Source organism: Schistocerca piceifrons, chromosome 5, assembly GCF_021461385.2.
Source record: "Schistocerca piceifrons isolate TAMUIC-IGC-003096 chromosome 5, iqSchPice1.1, whole genome shotgun sequence".
Taxonomy (NCBI): Eukaryota; Metazoa; Arthropoda; class Insecta; order Orthoptera; family Acrididae; genus Schistocerca; species Schistocerca piceifrons.
In genome coordinates this window covers 465,524,982-465,543,351 of record NC_060142.1, presented here as the reverse complement: position 1 = coordinate 465,543,351, position 18,370 = coordinate 465,524,982, and the positions used below count along the sequence as shown (strand labels likewise).

The following is an 18,370-nucleotide window of genomic DNA, read 5'->3' as shown; positions in this document are numbered from 1 at the left end:
ACCAGCTGCATCATTTTATTGGCCTGAAAGAGAAGATTCTTGCATAGTGCCTTTGGAGCACATAGTCTGTGTAGTAGACGCACCTCAATCAAGCGGCACTGGAAGAATGTATTACTTCAATAAAGACTGTATCAAAAGAACTGAAAGCTCTTGGATGAAGTGGAAAAACAAGTTGAATCAGCATTAATGTTTATTAAAAAGACAAAATTACTCAAAAAATTCAATGTTTCAAGCAATCAGTTGGGTTATACATAAGTGTCGTAAGTACAATATCTTTGTACATAATTCTAATGTAATCTACTATAATTAATAAACATGTTAAAAAGCCATCATTATTTTTGTTTTATCAAGTAGCCTATATGTTTAAGAGTAAATTAAAACAAATTTGAGCATTCTATCAGGTCTGAGACTCTAGATATTGCAATTCTTATAAAACAAAATATCCGTTAAAAAAAAGAAAAGAAAAAAAATACATATATATATATTTTTCATAGAAAATATTAATATATTTTAATAGTATCATTTTTATCTTCAAATATGTATAATAAATAAACTTGCTGCAAAAATTCATGATCTTATCTAGACGAGTTTTTAAGATAAGCAATTTTAAAGTTTTGAATACAAATCAAATTTACCATTTCGGAAGGTTCAGAAAACGCAAAACATAAAAACTTAAAAAATTTATTAAAAAAAAACTATAAGAGATACAGCAAAAAAATTTTGCAGGTGTTGTCAGGATGGTATTAGAACCATTTGAGCCAAATTTCATGAAAATCTAAGGAGGTGGGTGTAAAATTTATTTTTTATTGGGTGATTTGATGTGGAATGACCCGAACGTCAGTAACAAATTGACACATTCGACTGAGGCCGTGAAGTTCAGCAGCCAAAGTGCAATAGGATTGATTTGGTTGTTTTTAACAACGACAAAAGGCAACACGAGAGGCTACCACATGCCTTTGCTTTTGAAAATAGACAGACAGAAGTGAGCACATTTCAGCAAAGGACAAAGACACAGGATCTTTCAAAGGCGCCAATTTCGACAACAACCGATACATCTGAGGTGAAATCCATGAAAGGAACAGAGACTTACATGTTTGTTCGTTCGCGACATGAAATGCCAAGAAGTGCTGTCGAAGACGTTTTTCGTAATCAGACGAGTCTTCTGCCGTCTCGTCGTAAGGAGGAAAAGGAGGTATAGACAATGACGAGAGACGCCTCGCATTGGATGCCGCGACGAACTCACGAATCGCATTTGTGAGAAGCGTTTGCTGTTCTATGAGACCTTGCAATAGTTGCTCTAAAGTAGCCATGGAAACATATGGGTCAACGATGGAAAACAAAAATCACTACCTCATCGCCAATTGTTATAATGTCAAGTTGAACACATATATTTCAGAGATGACACAATACATGTAAGTCACAGATCAAGTAGACAAAGTAAGACATGTGTACACGGTAACAGTCAAATCAGCACTGAGTCCAAGTCTAACAGCCGCTGGCTGGCTGGCCGCTTAAGTGGCGCGGCTGCTGCATAGCTGGCAGACAGCGCCGCATGTAGAGGATGCGCGTAACTGCGCGGCGGCACTTTGAAAGATCAGCGAGTCACAACACTAATCAGATCACATAGTAAGGAAAATCTGCCGGAAACAGCAACATCAGTAATCCAAAGTTTAGCACGCTGGTTCAGAACAAACAGGCTCATCATAAATTCTGAAAAAACTGTGGCAGTTAACTTTCATACCATCCAAAATCTCAATCCTGCAAACTCTGTTTTCACCACTAAAGGAAAAAAGCGAGTAATATGACATTTTTAGGTAAACATTTTTAAGTGGGAGATGCATGTTAACATTCTAAATAAAAGACTGAATACACTTTTGTATGCTGTTAGAATTCTAAGTCAGAACACAAACTACTTGTCAGTGGTGACAATGTGCTATGGCAGTATCCAGTCGCTAATGATGTACGGAATCACTTTTTGGAGGAATTCCACACTTTTAAAACAACAACACAAAAAATTAAAATACAAAAAAATACACACAAAGAGATAAATACAGGGATTCCTATACATTCATTTTTAAACACCTGTAAAATACTGTCTCTGCCTTGTTTGTAGATATGTATGAAACACTAATCTGTACAAAAGAGAGCATCTTAGGAAAGAAAACATCTTCACATGTAACTATGAGTTACAATCTTACGAGACTAGGCAGAAGCTTAACATGCACCGAGCACAATACATACAACTTCATGCAAAAGAGGAGTATGTGATGCTGGAGTTATGTAAAATAACCATACTATTCTTACTTAAAATGTATACTGGCATTAAACACATTTAAAATAAAGTTGGGACAATTCTTCCTTCAGCAGTGCTTCTACTGTGCTTCTGAGCATGATAATAAGTAAAGGTGACCTACCAAAAATTGTTAATTAAATAATTTAATACATAGTCACTTTATATTATTATTTACTTTGATTGAGTAGTAGTACCATTAATAGTAGTACCATTTATAACTATTGTTATTATAAATTAATTGTGTTACAACCTGATTTGCTCTATATCATATGTGCAAGCAATGTACTAAAATTCATTTACTGGTTCAGATAAAAATAAATAAATAAAGATACACAGGTAACACCTTTTTGAGGGCTTTATGAAGACGGTTTCTCAATAATTTTTGCTTTGTTGGTAATGTAACCAGTTCTGTATGTTTTATCAAGTTTATCTGAATGATAATCAATTTGTAGTTTAAAACAAAAAGTTGTGCCAGTGTGACATATCACTAAGTGTTCTGACTACCTGACCTAATACTTTATTTGTGAAGAACATGTAACTCCTATAACTTAACATAATAAATAAATATTCTCTCACCTTTTAGATAATAGACACTGACTGGATACAACCTTCCATGAACACTCATAATAACTGCAGTATCCTTATTACTGGGTGAATGGCTAAAAAAGTTCTTAAGATGTTCAGCATCAACTGTAGCTGAAGTGACAATCAGCTTAAGATTCTTCCTTTTCTGTAATAATCAAAATAGTCTTGTGGCAAAATTTTGATGGATGAAAACATATAACTTAAAAGTTTTTTTAAACAAAATTATAATAAAACATTTGTAAGCCAGCTGGAAGTCTTTTATACTGCAGAAGCGAATTCACTGTTGTGGAGCTTTCTGACAACTTCGATGAAATATTGAGTTAGAATAGGATATGATCCTGAGCCTATGTATTAAATAATTAAGTTATTCTGAAATCAATTCCAGTGTGTCGAAGTCACTCTCCACTACATCCCTCTTCTCAGGAAGTCCAACAAGGTGTACAGGAAAGTTTTTGTGGAATTTGGAAAATAGTTGTAGGTACTAGCAAAACGAAGTTGTGGGGTGAATAGTAATCCTGAGCAATGCTGCCTGCGTAATATTAGTGTCTCTTATGCACTCCTGCAAAGTTAGATGTTAAATTAACACAATTTTAAACAGACTGACTCTAGTTAACAGAACATAAATAATCTAACATCAGTGATGGTTAAGCAGTTGTCATCACCACCATCACCATCATCATTATCATCACCATCATCGTCAGGCACTGCTGGATGAAAGCATCCTTCAGACTTTTCCATAAATTACAGTTTTCTGCTATGCTCATGCTGGTTGCTCCTGAATGTTTTCAAATGTTATCTACCCACCTTATATTATGTTGTCATTTAGATATTTTCTCTGGGAATCCACCAGCATCAGTTAACGTAAGGCCCTGATGAAGGCTAGCTGCAACGCTGGCCGAAACGTTGGCGCATTTTAAATTATGACGATGCGGTCTGATACCCTGAAGAATTTTATTGAAGAAGACGACGGCCGCGGAAGCCTACGCTTACACCAGCATACTTCTTTGGTCAACCTACCATCAATTTTCCTAACTCTCTGGCCTGCCCACCTCTATTTTATTTTAATTACAGTCAGTCATAATCACTTGTTACACTCTAGCACATTCCTTAAACAAGTTATCTACTTTCGTGCCTCTTCCAGTAATTCTCCAGGTGCATCTCTCCAGTGTTTATTGAATTTTTGAATGATTTTCATATCCATGTCTCACTGTCATAAGTAAAAACTGGTATAACAAATTTGTTGTATGCTTTCTCTTTCAAATTCGTTGGGAATCCAGTTTTATTGATTTACCAAATGCACTCTAAGCCATTCTTACTCCTCTATCTGTCCGATTTCTCTTCTGTTTCTGAGTTTCTCAATGTTCTGATAAATACTGGAAATTGTAGTACTGTATGCACAGTGGTTGGAAAAAAACATGGAAACATTGCAATAAATGCATGCTTGAACACAAATACACATGCTAGCCAAGTCTGCAGGTTGCGCTGGTGTATTCAACTACAAATCGCACCTGTGCAATATCATCAATATGTTGCAACTGTCAGTCATGATTAGAGCAGTGTTCTGTTTAGCTGTGAGTGCGTTAATGTGCAGCTGAGTGAATTCAAATGTGGAAAAATTGTTGGTGCCTGTGTGGTGGGTACTCCCATAACCAAGGGAACCAAAGTCTTTGGTGTTACAAGAGGCACCATATCAAAGATTTATATTGTGTACACAGAAAGTGGAAAAAATCATGCAATAAGTCACAACGCAGTGTGTGTTGGGTAGTCATGACAGACAGACACTGAAGAGGATTCTGAGAAAAATAAGAGGACAGCTACAAAAATCACTGCAGAACTGAATGTTACACTCGTAAACCCTGTCAGCATCAAAACAACATGAAGGGAGCGCTATGAGCAGGGAATTGCAGGGTGAGCTGGAATTACAAACCCACTCATCAGTGATGCAACTGTCAGTAAAAGGAAAATGTGGTGCCAAAACAATAAAACTTGGATTATGGAGCAATGGAAGAAAATAAAGCAGCCAATTGCGGTATTCCATGGGCATTACAGCAAAGAATTATGTGACCATTTTAGCTGATCAGGTTCATCCCATGGTACAATGTTTCTTCCCCATTGGAGATGTGGTCCAAGACAACAGAGCCCCTGTTCACACAGCTCACATTGTCCAGAAGTGGTTTTGTGAGCACAAGGATTAATTGTTGCATCCCTCCAAGCCACCACAATCACCAGATCTCAATATTAGTGGGCCTTCATGGTCTACATTGGAGAGGAGGGTGCATAATTGCTATCCATCTCCATCATAATTACCTGAACTTGTCACTATTTTGCAAAAAGAATGGTGTTAGATCTCCCTTGGAACCATACAGGACCTGCAGTTATCCAGACCAAGAGGACTGGAAGCTGTTTTGAATGCCAATGCATTTCCTGTATCATATTAGGCCTGGTAATGTTTTGTTTTTGGTGTTTCCATATTTTTATCCACCCCCTGTATTTATTCTTCAGTATATTAAGATGGGTTCAACCAATGTCTTGTTTCTCAAGGGCTGTTGGTATAGAGTTTATTGAAACTGAACAAAAAATGCTCCCAAAAGCTATGTATCCTAGGCAAGGCGGTAATTCACACTCACTATTCCATTCCATAATTTTACTAATTACATAAAAAAGGCCCTTTGTTCTATATGTATTTCTAATATCTCTATCTTCCTTTGATTGATTAAAATCTAATTCTTTTCTGTGTATTTTGGAAATGATTTTAGTGAATATTTTGCACATCATTGTGTTACAGCTATACTTTTTCATGTCTTATCTGTTATGAAGCAGAAAAATCACAGCTTTGTACTGATTTTGGGGAAATGTCTTCCTCTGCATTATGTAAATAATAAGGGAATTTTTGTTCGTACAATTTTCCTTCCAGCAGTCAGGTAGCCAATGTATTTAATAACTGCTTCCACCCCCCCCACCCCCCCCACCCCCACCCATGAACCAAGAACCTTGCCATTGGTGGGGAGGCTTGCGTGGCTCAACGATACAGATAGCCGTACCATAGGTGCAACCACAATGGAGGGGTATCTGTTGAGAGGCCAGACAAACGTGTGGTTCCTGAAGAGGAGCAGCAGCCTTTTCAGTAGTTGCAGGGACAACAGTCTGGATGATTGGCTGATCTTGCCTTGTAACACTAACCAAAACGGCCTTGCTGTGCTGGTACAGCGAACGGCTGAAAGCAAGGGGAAACTACAGCCGTACTTTTTCCCGAGGGCATGCAGCTTTACTGTATGGTCAAATGATGATGGCGTCCTCTTGGGTAAATTATTCCGGAGGTAAAATAGTCCCCCATTCAGATCTTCGGGCGGGGACTACTCAAGAGGACATCGTTATCAGGAGAAAGAAAACTGGCGTTCTACAGATCGGAGTGTGGAATGTTAGATCCCTTAATCAGGCAGGTAGGTTAGAAAATTTAAAAAGGGAAATGGATAGGTTAAAGTTAGATATAGTGGGAATTAGTGAAGTTTGGTGGCAGGAGGAACAAGACTTTTGGTCAGGTGAATACAGGGTTATAAATACAAAACCAAATAGAGGTAACGCAGGAGTAGGTTTAATAATGAATAAAAAAAATAGGAGTGCGGCTAAGCTACTACAAATAGCATAGTGAACGCATTATTGTGGCCAAGATAGACACAAAGCCCACGCCTACTGCAGTAGTACAGGTTTATATGCCAACTAGCCCTGCAGATGATGAAGAAATTAATGAAATGTATGATGAGATAAAAAAAAAAATATTGAGGTAGTGAAGGGAGACGAAAATTTAATAGTCATGGGTGATTGGAATTCGAGTGTAGGGAAAGGAAGAGAAGGAAATGTAGTAGGTGAATATGGATTAGGGCTAAGAAATGAAAGAGGAAGCCGCCTGGTAGAATTTTGCACAGAGCGTAAATTAATCATAGCTAACACTTGGTTCAAGAATCATGAAAGAAGGTTGTATACATGGAAGAACCCTGGAGATACTAGAAGGTTTCAGATAGATTATATAATGGTAAGACAGAGATTTAGGAACCAGATTTTAAATTGTAAGACATTTCCAGGGGCAGATCTGGACTCTGCCCACAATCTATTGATTATGACCTGTAGATTAAAACTGAAGAAACTGCAAAAAGGTGGGAATTTAAGGAGATGGGACCTGGATAAACCGAAAGAACAAGAGGTTGTACACAGTTTCAGGGAGAGCATAAGGGAACAATTGACAGGAATGGGGGAAAGAAATACAGTAGAAGAAGAATGGGTAGCATTGAGGGATGAAATAGTGAAGGCAGCGGAGGATCAAGTAGGTAAAAAGATGAGGGCTAGTAGAAATCCTTGGGTAACAGAAGAGATACTGAATTTAATTGATGAAAGGAGAAAATACAAAAATGCAGTAAATGAAGCAGGCAAAAAGGAATACAAACTTCTCAAAAATGAGATCGACAGGAAATGCAAAATGGCTAAGCAGGGATGGCTAGAGGACAAATGTAAGGATGTAGAGGCTTATCTCACTAGGGGTAAGATGGATACTGCCTACTGGAAAATTAAAGAGACCTTTGGAGAAAAGAGAACCACTTGCATGAATATCAAGAGCTCAGATGGAAAGAAGGGTAAGCCGAAAGGTGGAAGGAGTATATAGAGGGTCTATACAGGGGCGATGTTCTTGAGGACAATATTATGGAAATGGAAGAGCATGTAGATGAAGATGAAATGGGAGATATGATACTGCGTGAAGAGTTTGACAGAGCACTGAAAGACATAAGTCGAAACAAGGCCCCAGGAGTAGACAACATTCCATTAGAACTACTGACAGCCTTTGGAGAGCCAGTCCTGACAAAACTCTACCATCTGGTGAGCAAGTTGTTTGAGACTGGCGAAACTCCCTCAGACTTCAAGAAGAATACAATAATTCCAATCCCAAAGAAAGCAGGTGTTGACAGATGTGAAAATTATCGAACTATCAGTTTAATAAATCACAGCTGCAACATACTAACGCGAATTCTTTACAGACGAATGGAAAAACTGGTAGCAGCTGACCTCGGGGAAGATCAGTTTGGATTCCATAGAAATGTTGGAACATGGGAGGCAATACTGACCCTACGACTTATCTTAGAAGAAAGATTAAGGAAAGGCAAACCTACGTTTCTAGCATTTGTAGACTTAGAAAAAGCTTTTGACAATGTTGACTGGAATACTCTCTTTCAAATTCTAAAGGTGGCAGGGGTAAATTACAGGGAGCGAAAGGCTATTTACAATTTGTACAGAAAGCAGATAGCAGTTATAAGAGTCAAGGGGCACGAAAGGGAAGCAGTGGTTGGGACGGGAGTGAGACAGGGTTGTAGCCTCTCCCCGATGTTATTCAATCTGTATATTGAGCAAGCAGTAAAGGAAACAAAAGAAAAATTCGGAGTAGGCATTAAAATCCATGGAGAAGAAATAAAAACTTTGAGGTTCCCCAATGACATTGTAATTCTGTCAGAGACAGCAAAGGACTTGGAAGAGCAGTTGAACGGAATGGACATTGACTTGAAAGGAGGGTATAAGATGAACATCAACTAAAGCAATACGAGGATAATGTAATGTAGTCGAATTAATTCGGGTAATGCTGAGGGAATTAGATTAGGAAATGAGACACTTAAAGTAGTAAAGGAGTTTTTCTATTTGGGGAGCAAAATAACTGATGATGGTCGAAGTAGAGAGGATATAAAATGTAGACTGGCAATGGCAAGGAAAGCGTTTCTGAAGAAGAGAAATTTGTTAACATCGAGTATAGATTTAAGTGTCAGGAAGTCGTTTCTGAAAGTATTTGTATGGAGTGTAGCCATGTACGGAAGTGGAACATGGACGATAAATAGTTCGGACAAGAAGAGAATAGAAGCTTTCGAAATGTGGTGCTACAGAAGAATGCTGAAGATTAGATGGGTAGATCACATAACTAATGAGGAGGTATTGAATAGAATTGGGGAGAAGAGGAGTTTGTGGCACAACTTGACTAGAAGAAGGGATCGATTGGTAGGACATGTTCTGAGGCATCAAGGGATCACCAATTTAGTACTGGAGGGCAGCGTGGAGGGTAAAAATCATAGAGGGAGACCAAGAGATGAATACACCAAGCAGATTCAGAAGGATGTAGGCTGCAGTAGGTACAGGGAGGTGAAGAAGCTTGCACAGGATAGAGTAGCATGGAGAGCTGCATCAAACCAGTCTCAGGACTGAAGACCACAACAACAACTGCTTCCTTGAAGTACCTCAGAAGACCGCTCTGAGCAGTTCAAGGAATAAAGCAATAGACTATATGCAAGTAGGAATGCCACATACATGCCATAAAATTACAGTTATTCCATACTCTGTTAAAGAAATTGCAAATGTAATTAATTACTTCAATTCCAAAAACTCTCACATAGTTGGCAGAATCTCAAATAAGGTATTAACATACTGTTCTTCACGCATATGCAATGTATTCAGCCACACATGCAACCCATCACCGTTACAGGAGAAATTTCAAGACAGACTGAAAATGCAAATATCATGTTTATAGCTCAGTCGCACTACTTACTTTCTTCTCGAAGTTACTGGAAAAAGTTATGTATGCAAGATACCTCTCTCAAAACAAAAGACTGAGTCTCAGTTTGGATATCCAATGGCTCTCTCAAAAGGACATGCTATTTTTCAGTTCACAAATCAGGTTAGGCAATATTTAAATGACAAAATATTGCCAGTGGGATTTCCTGTGACTTCCAAAAACCTTTATTTGTACAGTTCGCAGTGTTTTCCCACAGAAACATTATCAGGCTGGTACCTGGTTTTCATTCTATCTAACTAAAAGAATGTAGAGTGTTGCATGAAGATGCTCAAGGAGTGTACAGAATGAAACAGCAACTTTAGAGTCGGAAATAATCACTAAAGCTGTACTGCCAGGATTGATATTAGTTACACTCTTGTTCTTATTATATATAAATTATCTTCCATCATAAATAATCCTCTTTGCAAGTATTATAACCATGTCTAATTCTGTAACTTCAACATTTTCAAATGTAAATAATATTTTTTCTGAAAATTAATAACTGATTCTTTGAAAACTGACTGTTATTGAATTTACATGGGCATGCTGGAAAGTAATGCCTCTGAATTTTTATTCTGTTCTCAATATCGGTTGATGTACTACATGTCATGCATATTACTTGGTCAACTTTCCCATGCATGTTGCAACCCTCTGCCAGTAGTGGGCTTCAAACTGTACCACGTAACATGGCAGTGTGTAATGTAACTATGTTAATGTGTGAGAGATCCTCCAAAAACTGAAAGCACAAATTTGAAGAGTTCATCCACACATGGAGGACCCTATCCTTTCAGCATGACAATGGCAGACCATACAAGAGTGCTGTAATATCCGCAACAATCCGACGCCTTGAATTCACTATCATTGATCATCATCCTCCCCACAGTCTCAACTTGGTCCCATCTGATTTTCATCTGTTTCCAAAATATAAGGAACGCTTTTGAGGGCTTCACTTTGATAGTGGTATAAGTAATGGTGACGTTGTTGCTCTGTCAACAAAATCAAACATCCTACAGTGATGATATCAACAAACTGGTCTCTAGGGAGAAATGTGTTCATTGCCAGGGCGACTATGTTGAGAAATAAAGATACAGACATGAAGAAAAAAAGATGCAGAAGATTAATAAAGTGTGTTTTATTTAAATATCTTTAAGAGATTTCACACAATAAATTCAGAAAAATTACTTTTCAGCATGCTTTCATAGATAAAACACAGTACATGAGATTCAGTACTGCACAAGGACCATTAGGAATAATATATGGAGAGAAATCAGTAAAAGAAACAGAATATTCTGAACTGGAAGTCACATATTACAAACCTTCTTGAATGTCTATGTTTTGCTACTTTCGCACTGTGGATAATTTCAGACGTTGGAGCTAAAAAGGCCAAAAAAGTTTACTTATTTTTCTTATTTTCAATCACTATCATCTTATGGCATCATATTCTGGGGGAACTCATTGTTGAGAGAAAAGGTATTTGGTGCACAGAAGCACATAGTAAGGATAATATGTGCTGTCCGCTCTAGAGGCTCTTGTAGGCAGCCCTTTAAAAATATGGGTATACTGACAGCACCCTCATAATATATTTCTCTACCCCCATCCTCACTACAGGTGATGTGCTCTATTCTTGGGGTCTGAGTGACCAGCCCTTGCTTTTTAATCCTCCCCAACCTGTCCCTCTCTCCTTCACACTGAAGGAACTATTAGTTTTGAAAGTTAGGTAGTGGGTTACTTTTATTTTTACAGGCATCTACTGGGAGTATTGAATAATTTGTCCCCTACAGGCAGATACAGCCTAGAAATTGTCTCAAATTTATTAGTTTTCACTGTACATATACTACCTTATGATGTTTGATATCAACAATCAATCACAGTTTGAAAACAACAACAATATTTGTAAATATAATACTAAATGGAAAAATGACTTGCAATTGTCCATCACTCGGGCTTTGTGTGGCACAGAAAAAAATGAGGTATTCATCTGTAAAAATCACTGATCACCTACTCAGAGATGTCGAGAATTTAACAGATACTAGCATTTCCATCAAACATAAACTGAAACCACAACTGCTTGCAACTTCGTGTGTGTGTGTGTGTGTGTGTGTGTGTGTGTGTGTGTGTATGTGTGTGTGTGTGTGAGAGAGAGAGAGAGAGAGAGAGAGAGAGAGAGAGACTCATTCGATTTCATACCAAAAGGTTGCAACTAACAGTCACAGAATATGCAAATAATTAACTACCTGTAATTCATTTCTATTGAAATATATCATTTCCTGGCACCTTTCCTTTCTCCATACCTTCAATGGCTTGAGACCCACCAATTATGATCACTTAATTTATGTTGCTCTCTGAAATGTCAGTTTGACATAAAATCTGAGGAAATTCATAGATTCAGTGAATTTCTGTACAGAAAGAAGTTTCAAAATGTTGGAAATGACTAGTTATTGTAAATAATGTTTGGATCGTTGTGTTTGTTTACGAACTGTTATAAATTCATTTTATTTTGCCACAAGACAAGAAGACTGGATTTTGAAAGTGACATTTTGTTTACAAGCAGGTATAAAGTGGCAAGACAGATTTCGGAATCAGATTTTAAACTTTAAGACATTTCCAGGAGAAGATGTGGGTTCTGACCATAATTTATTGGTTATGAACTATGGATTAAAACTGAAGAAATTGCAAAAAGGCAGTAATGTAAGGTGAGGGGCCTGGATAAGTTCAAAGAATCAGAGGTTGTTGAGAGTTTTTATAGGCAGTATTACTCAATGACTGACTGAAACAGGGGACAGGAATAACAGTAGCTGATGAATAGGTAGCTTTGTGAGATAAAACTGTGAAGGCAACAGAAGATCAAATAGATAAAAAGGCAAGCTATAGTAGAAATTCTTGTATATTATAGGTGATATTAAATTTAATTTGTGAAAGAAGAAAAGATACAACAAATGAAGGAAGTGAAATTGAATACAGGTGTCTGAAAAACGAGACTGACAGAAAGTACGAAATGGCTAAGCAGAAACGGCTAGTACATGTAAATCTACAGAAGCATGTATAGCTAGGAGAAAGATACCACCCATAGATTAGATTAGATTAGGTTAATAGTAGTTCCATGGATCATGAATATGATGTTTCGTAATGATGTGGAACGAGTCAAATTTTCCAATACATGACATAATTAAGTTAATTTAACAACATAATTAAGTTAATATAACAACTTTTTTTATTTTTTGTTTATTTTTTAATTTTTTTATACTTTTGTTTGGTTTTTTTCTTTTTTCTTAATTTATATCTAAAAATTCCTCTATGGAGTAGAAGGAGTTGTCATTCAGAAATTCTTTTAATTTCTTCTTAAATACTTGTTGGTTATCTGTCAGACTTTTGATACTATTTGATAAGTGACCAACGACTTTAGTGGCAGTATAATTCACCCCTATCTGTGCCACAGTTAGATTTAATCTTGAATAGTGAAGATCATCCTTTCTCCTAGTATTGTAGTTATGCACACTGCTATTACTTTTGAATTGGGTTGGCTGTTAATAACAAATTTCATAAGAGAGTATATATACTGAGAAGCTACTGTGAATATCCCTAGATCCTTAAATAAATGTCTGCAGGATGATCTTGGGTGGACTCCAGCTATTATTCTGATTACACGCTTTTGTGCAATAAATACTTTATTCCTCAGTGATGAATTACCCCAAAATATGATGCCATATGAAAGCAATGATTGAAAATAGGCGTAGTAAGCTAATTTACTAAGATGTTCATCACCAAAATTTGCAATGACCCTTATTGCATAAGTAACTGAACTCAAACGTTTCAGCAGATCATCAATGTGTTTCTTTCAATTTAATCTCTCATCAATGGACACCCCTAAAAAATTTGAATATTCTACCTTAGCTATATGCTTCTGATTAAGGTCTATATTTATTAATGGCGTCATACCATTTACTGTACGGAACTGTATGTACTGTGTCTTATCAAAATTCAGTGAGAGTCCATTTACAAGGAACCACTTAGTAATTTTCTGAAAGATATTATTGACAATTTCATCAGTTCATTCTTGTTTGTCAGGTGTGATTACTATACTTGTATCATCAGCAAAGAGAACTAACTTTGCCTCTTTATGAATATAGAATGGCAAGTCATTAATATATATTAAGAACAACAAAGGACCCAAGACCGACCCTTGTGGAACCCCATTCTTGATAGTTCCCCAGTTTGAGGAATGTGCTGATCTTTGCATATTATGAGAACTGCTTATTTCAACTTTCTGCACTCTTCCAGTTAGGTATGAATTAAACCATTTGTGCACTGTCCCACTCATGCCACAATACTTGAGCTTGTCTAGCAGAATTTCATGATTTACACAATCAAAAGCCTTTGAGAGATCACAAAAAATCCCAATGGGTGGTGTTCGGTTATTCAGATCATTCAAAATTTGATTGGTGAAAGCATATATGGCATTTTCTGTTGAAAAACCTTTGTGGAAACCAAACTGACATTTTGTTAGTACTTCATTTTTACAGATATGTGAAGCTACTCTTGAATACATTACTTCCTCAAAATTTTTGGATAAAGCTGTTAGAAGGGAGATTGGATGGTAATTGTTGACATCAGATCTATCCCCTTTTGTATACAAAGGTATAACAATAGCATATTTCAGTCTATCAGGAAAAATACCCTGTTCCAGAGAGCTATTACACAGGTGGATGAGAATCTCATTTATCTGTTGAGAACAAGCTTTTAGTATTTTGCTGGAAATGCCATCAATTCCATGTGAGTTTTTGCTTTTAAGCAAGTTTATTATTTTCCTAATTTCAGAGGGAGAAGTGAGCGAGATTTCAATTGTATCAAATTGCATAGGTATGGCCTCTTCCATTAACAACCTAGCATCTTCTAATGAACACCTGGATCCTACTATATCCACAACATTTAGAAAATGATTATTAACAATATTTTCAACTTCTGGCTTTTTGTTCGTAAAAAAAATTTGATGGTAATACTGTCTTCCTGTGCTCTTGGTTGACCTGTTCCTCTTTTAATAATATTCCAAATTGTTTTAATTTTATTATCAGAGTTGCTGATTTCGGACATGATACACATACTTCTGGATTTTTTAATAACTTTTCTTAATATAGTACAGTAGTTTTTATAATGTTTGATAGCTTCTGGGTCACTACTCTTTCTTGCTGTCAGATACATTTCCCTTTTCCAGTTACAAGATATTTTTATACCCTTAGTAAGCCATGGTTTGTTACATGGTTTCTTACGAGTATATTTAACTATTTTCTTGGGGAAGCAGTTTTCAAATGCATTTACAAAAGTGTCATGAAATAAATTATATTTTAAATTGGCATCAGGTTCACGGTACACCTCATCCCAGTCTAACTACTGTAGGCTTTCCCTGAAATTTGCAATTGTTAAATCGTTGACTGAACGTACTACTTTGGAGGACTGTTTAGTACTGTTGAATGGAGCTATGTCATATATTGTAACTAGCTGCGCACCATGATCAGAAAGACCATTCTCAACAGGCTGAGCATTTATCTGGTTAAACTTATCTTTGTCTATAAAGAAGTTATCTATCAGTGAACTGCTATCCTTTACCACCCGAGTAGGAAAATCAATAACGGGTGTCAAATTGAAAGAACTGAGTAATATTTCAAGGTCATTTTCCCTATTACCCTCTTTCAGAGAATCTACATTGAAGTCCCCACAAATAATAATTTGCTTCCCCCTGTCTGACAGATAGCACAACAAGGAGTCCAAATTTTTCAGAAATAGATGAAAATTTCCCGATGGGGACCTATATACAGTTACAATTATAAATGTGCCTTTATTTAATTTAAGCTCACAGGCACATGCTTCTATATGTTTCTCTACACAAAACTTTTTTGTTTCTATACTTTTTGCACAATGATAACTTTTGGCATATATGGCAACTCCTTCTTTCTCCATATTTTCTCTAATTACATGTGCAGAGAGCTTATATCCACTTACATATCAGTAACAATCTGATGCTCAGACAGGCATAGTATATCTATTTCATCCTCAGCTTCTAAAAGTTAAAGTGACCTTTCAAGATAGCATATGCAGCTGGATGAATATCAAGAGCCCAGATGGGAACTAGAGCTAAGCAAAGAAGGCAAAGATGAATGGTGGAATGGATACATACAGGGGCTGTACAAGAGACATAGACTTGAAGACGATATTATAGAAAAGGAAGAGGAAGTAGATGAGATGGGAGGTATGACACTGTGAGGATAATTTGACAGAGCACTGAAAGACATCAGTTGAAAAAAGGTCCCTGAAGTAGACAACATTGTCTCAGCACCATTGAGATCCTTGGGAGAGCCAGCAATGACCAAACTATCCCACTTGCTGAGTAAGATGTATAAGACAGGCAAAATACCATCTTACCTCCAGAGAATGTAATAATTTCAATTCCAAAGGAAGCAGGTGCTGATAAGTGTGAATGTTACAGAACTACCAGTTTCATAAGTCATGACTGCAAAATACTGACATGAATTATTTACATAAGAATGGGGAAGAAACTGACCTCAGGGAAGATCATTTTGGGTTCTAGAGAAAAATATGAATACATGAGGCATACTGATCCTATGATATACCATAGAAGACAGGTTAAAGAAAACCAAACCTATGTTTATATAATTTGTAGACTTACAGAAAGCTTTTGACAATTATATATGACGGTAGTATCTGTTCCTGAAAGAACAGTTACCATTGATGACCTTGTATCTTTGCTAGAATGAAATGTTAATTAAATGGACACCCTAGCTGCAAACAGGCATTGATATACTTCATTGTGGACATGTTGAAAATGTGTGCCCCGATCGGGACTCGAACCCGGGATCTCCTGCTTACATGGCAGACACTCTATCCATCTGAGCCACCGAGGGCACAGAGGATAGTGCGCCTGCAGGGACTTATCCCTTGCACGCTCCCCGTGAGACCCACATTCCCAACATGTCCACACCACTACATTCGTAGTGCGCCTAATAGATGTTTGCCCATCATCCTCATTACTCATGGCAGATTAATCTACCAAGTCCCGTACGAGTTCGGGCATAGCATGTGCGTTCGCACAAGAAGGTCAACGGTCAGGAAGCCGTATTTTAACTATATATGTATGAAAGGGAAGCTGCAGTTGAGAAAGGGGTGAGACAAGATTGTAGACTGTCCGCGATGTTAGTCTATGAGTATGCTGAGCAAGCAGGAAAGAAAACCAAAGAAAAATTTGGAGAAGAAGAAATACAAGCTTTGAGGTTTGCCAATGACACTATAAATCTGCAGAGACAGCAAAGGATTTGAAAGAGCAATTGAATGGAATGGAGAGTGTCTTGAAAGGAGGATGTATGAGGGCATGCTGATAGTAATGCCTCTGAATTTTTTATGTGAAAACTCTTAACGCTTCTTGAATAAAACAAACATTATTAACATTCTACATCCTTACTTGTCATGTATACATATTTACTTCATCATGTTACCTTCCATTCGGAAATTGGTTGCACTCAGCGACTGTTATATTGACTTGTAAATTATAGATTGCAGCAGTCAGTTGTCCTTTTTAAATTTTTATTATGCAGATCTAGATTTCAGCTAGAAGCTAGAAATTCTCAATGCACTTTTATTTTCGCTCAATGCATGTAAGTCCCTGTTGATTGGGCTGCTTCACCCACAGTTCACTGAATACTGCTGTGGGTGAAGCCCGATTAACAGGGACTTACATGTATTGGGCGAAAATAATAGTGCATTGAGAATGGCTAGCTTCTAGCCAAAATCTAGATCTACGTAATAAAATTTAAAAAGGACAACTGATTGCTGCAATCTATAATTTACAAGTACATATTTACTTCTCATCTCAACATAGTCACTCTGGTGATTAACACATTTCTCCCAATGAGAGACCAGTTTGTAGATACTTTCACTAGAGAATGTCTGGGGCGGAGCGACAATCTCATCTCTGTTTGCTCTGTTTCATCACTATCAAAATGAGTGCTTAAAGGTGTTCTTTAGGTTTTGGAAACAGATGAAAATTGGAGAAGGCCAAGTCAAGACTGTAAGGAGGATGATCGATGACAGTGAACCCAAGGCATTGAACTGTTGCAGAAGTCACAGCACTTGTGTGTGGTCTGGCATTGTTATGCTGAAGGAGATAGTGCTCTATGTGAGGATGAACTCTTCAAATTCAAAATGCAATTACAGAAAGCTGTTTCTCATTCTCCGACATAGTTTCATTACACACTGCCACGTTACAGGCTACGATTTGGAGCCTTTTAGTGACAGAGGGCAGCAAATATTTTGAAATGTGGTGCTACAAAAGAATGCTAGAGATTAGATGGGTAGATTACATGACTAATGAGGAAATGCTAAACAGAATTGAAGAGAAAACAAATTTGTAACATAATTTGAGCAAAAGACGGGACTGGCTGATATTGAGCATTCTGAGCCATCAAGGAATCATCAGTTTATTACTGGTGGGAAGAGAACAGGGTAAAAATTGTAGAGAGAGACCAAGAGATGAATATGCACAGGTTCAAACTGATGTGAACTGCAGTATTTATCTGTAGATGAAGAGGCTTGCACAGGATAGAGCAACGTTGAACGCAGAATCAAATCAGTCTTCGGGTTAAAGACCACAACAACAACATGGGTGATGGGTTGGTTGGTGTAAAGTCTACTGCTCAGCTGGTTTCAGTGCTTGACACAAAGCCATGCTTCTGTTTTGTTAGCAACTGCTTAAATAGTTTCTGCAGTAGACATTGGACATTGGGTGGTTGCATATTTCAAAGAATATTGCCAACTCAAGTAATGGGATTATGAATATACTGCCTTCTAATTAATTATGTTGGAAGCTGAATTGTGATACTGGCTGACGATGTTGGAAAGATACTCAGTTT

General features: G+C 37.2%; 1 protein-coding gene across 1 annotated transcript in view; it reads right to left on the bottom strand.

Annotated features, from left to right (window-relative positions):
* The window catches only part of LOC124798029 (probable ATP-dependent RNA helicase DHX35), a 214,155-nt gene that overhangs the window by 50,333 nt on the left and 145,452 nt on the right, over positions 1-18,370 (bottom strand). The window contains exon 7 of the mRNA XM_047261243.1: positions 2,870-3,023. Coding sequence (XP_047117199.1) covers positions 2,870-3,023 — 154 coding nt within the window. The remainder of the gene's footprint in view (positions 1-2,869; positions 3,024-18,370) is intronic.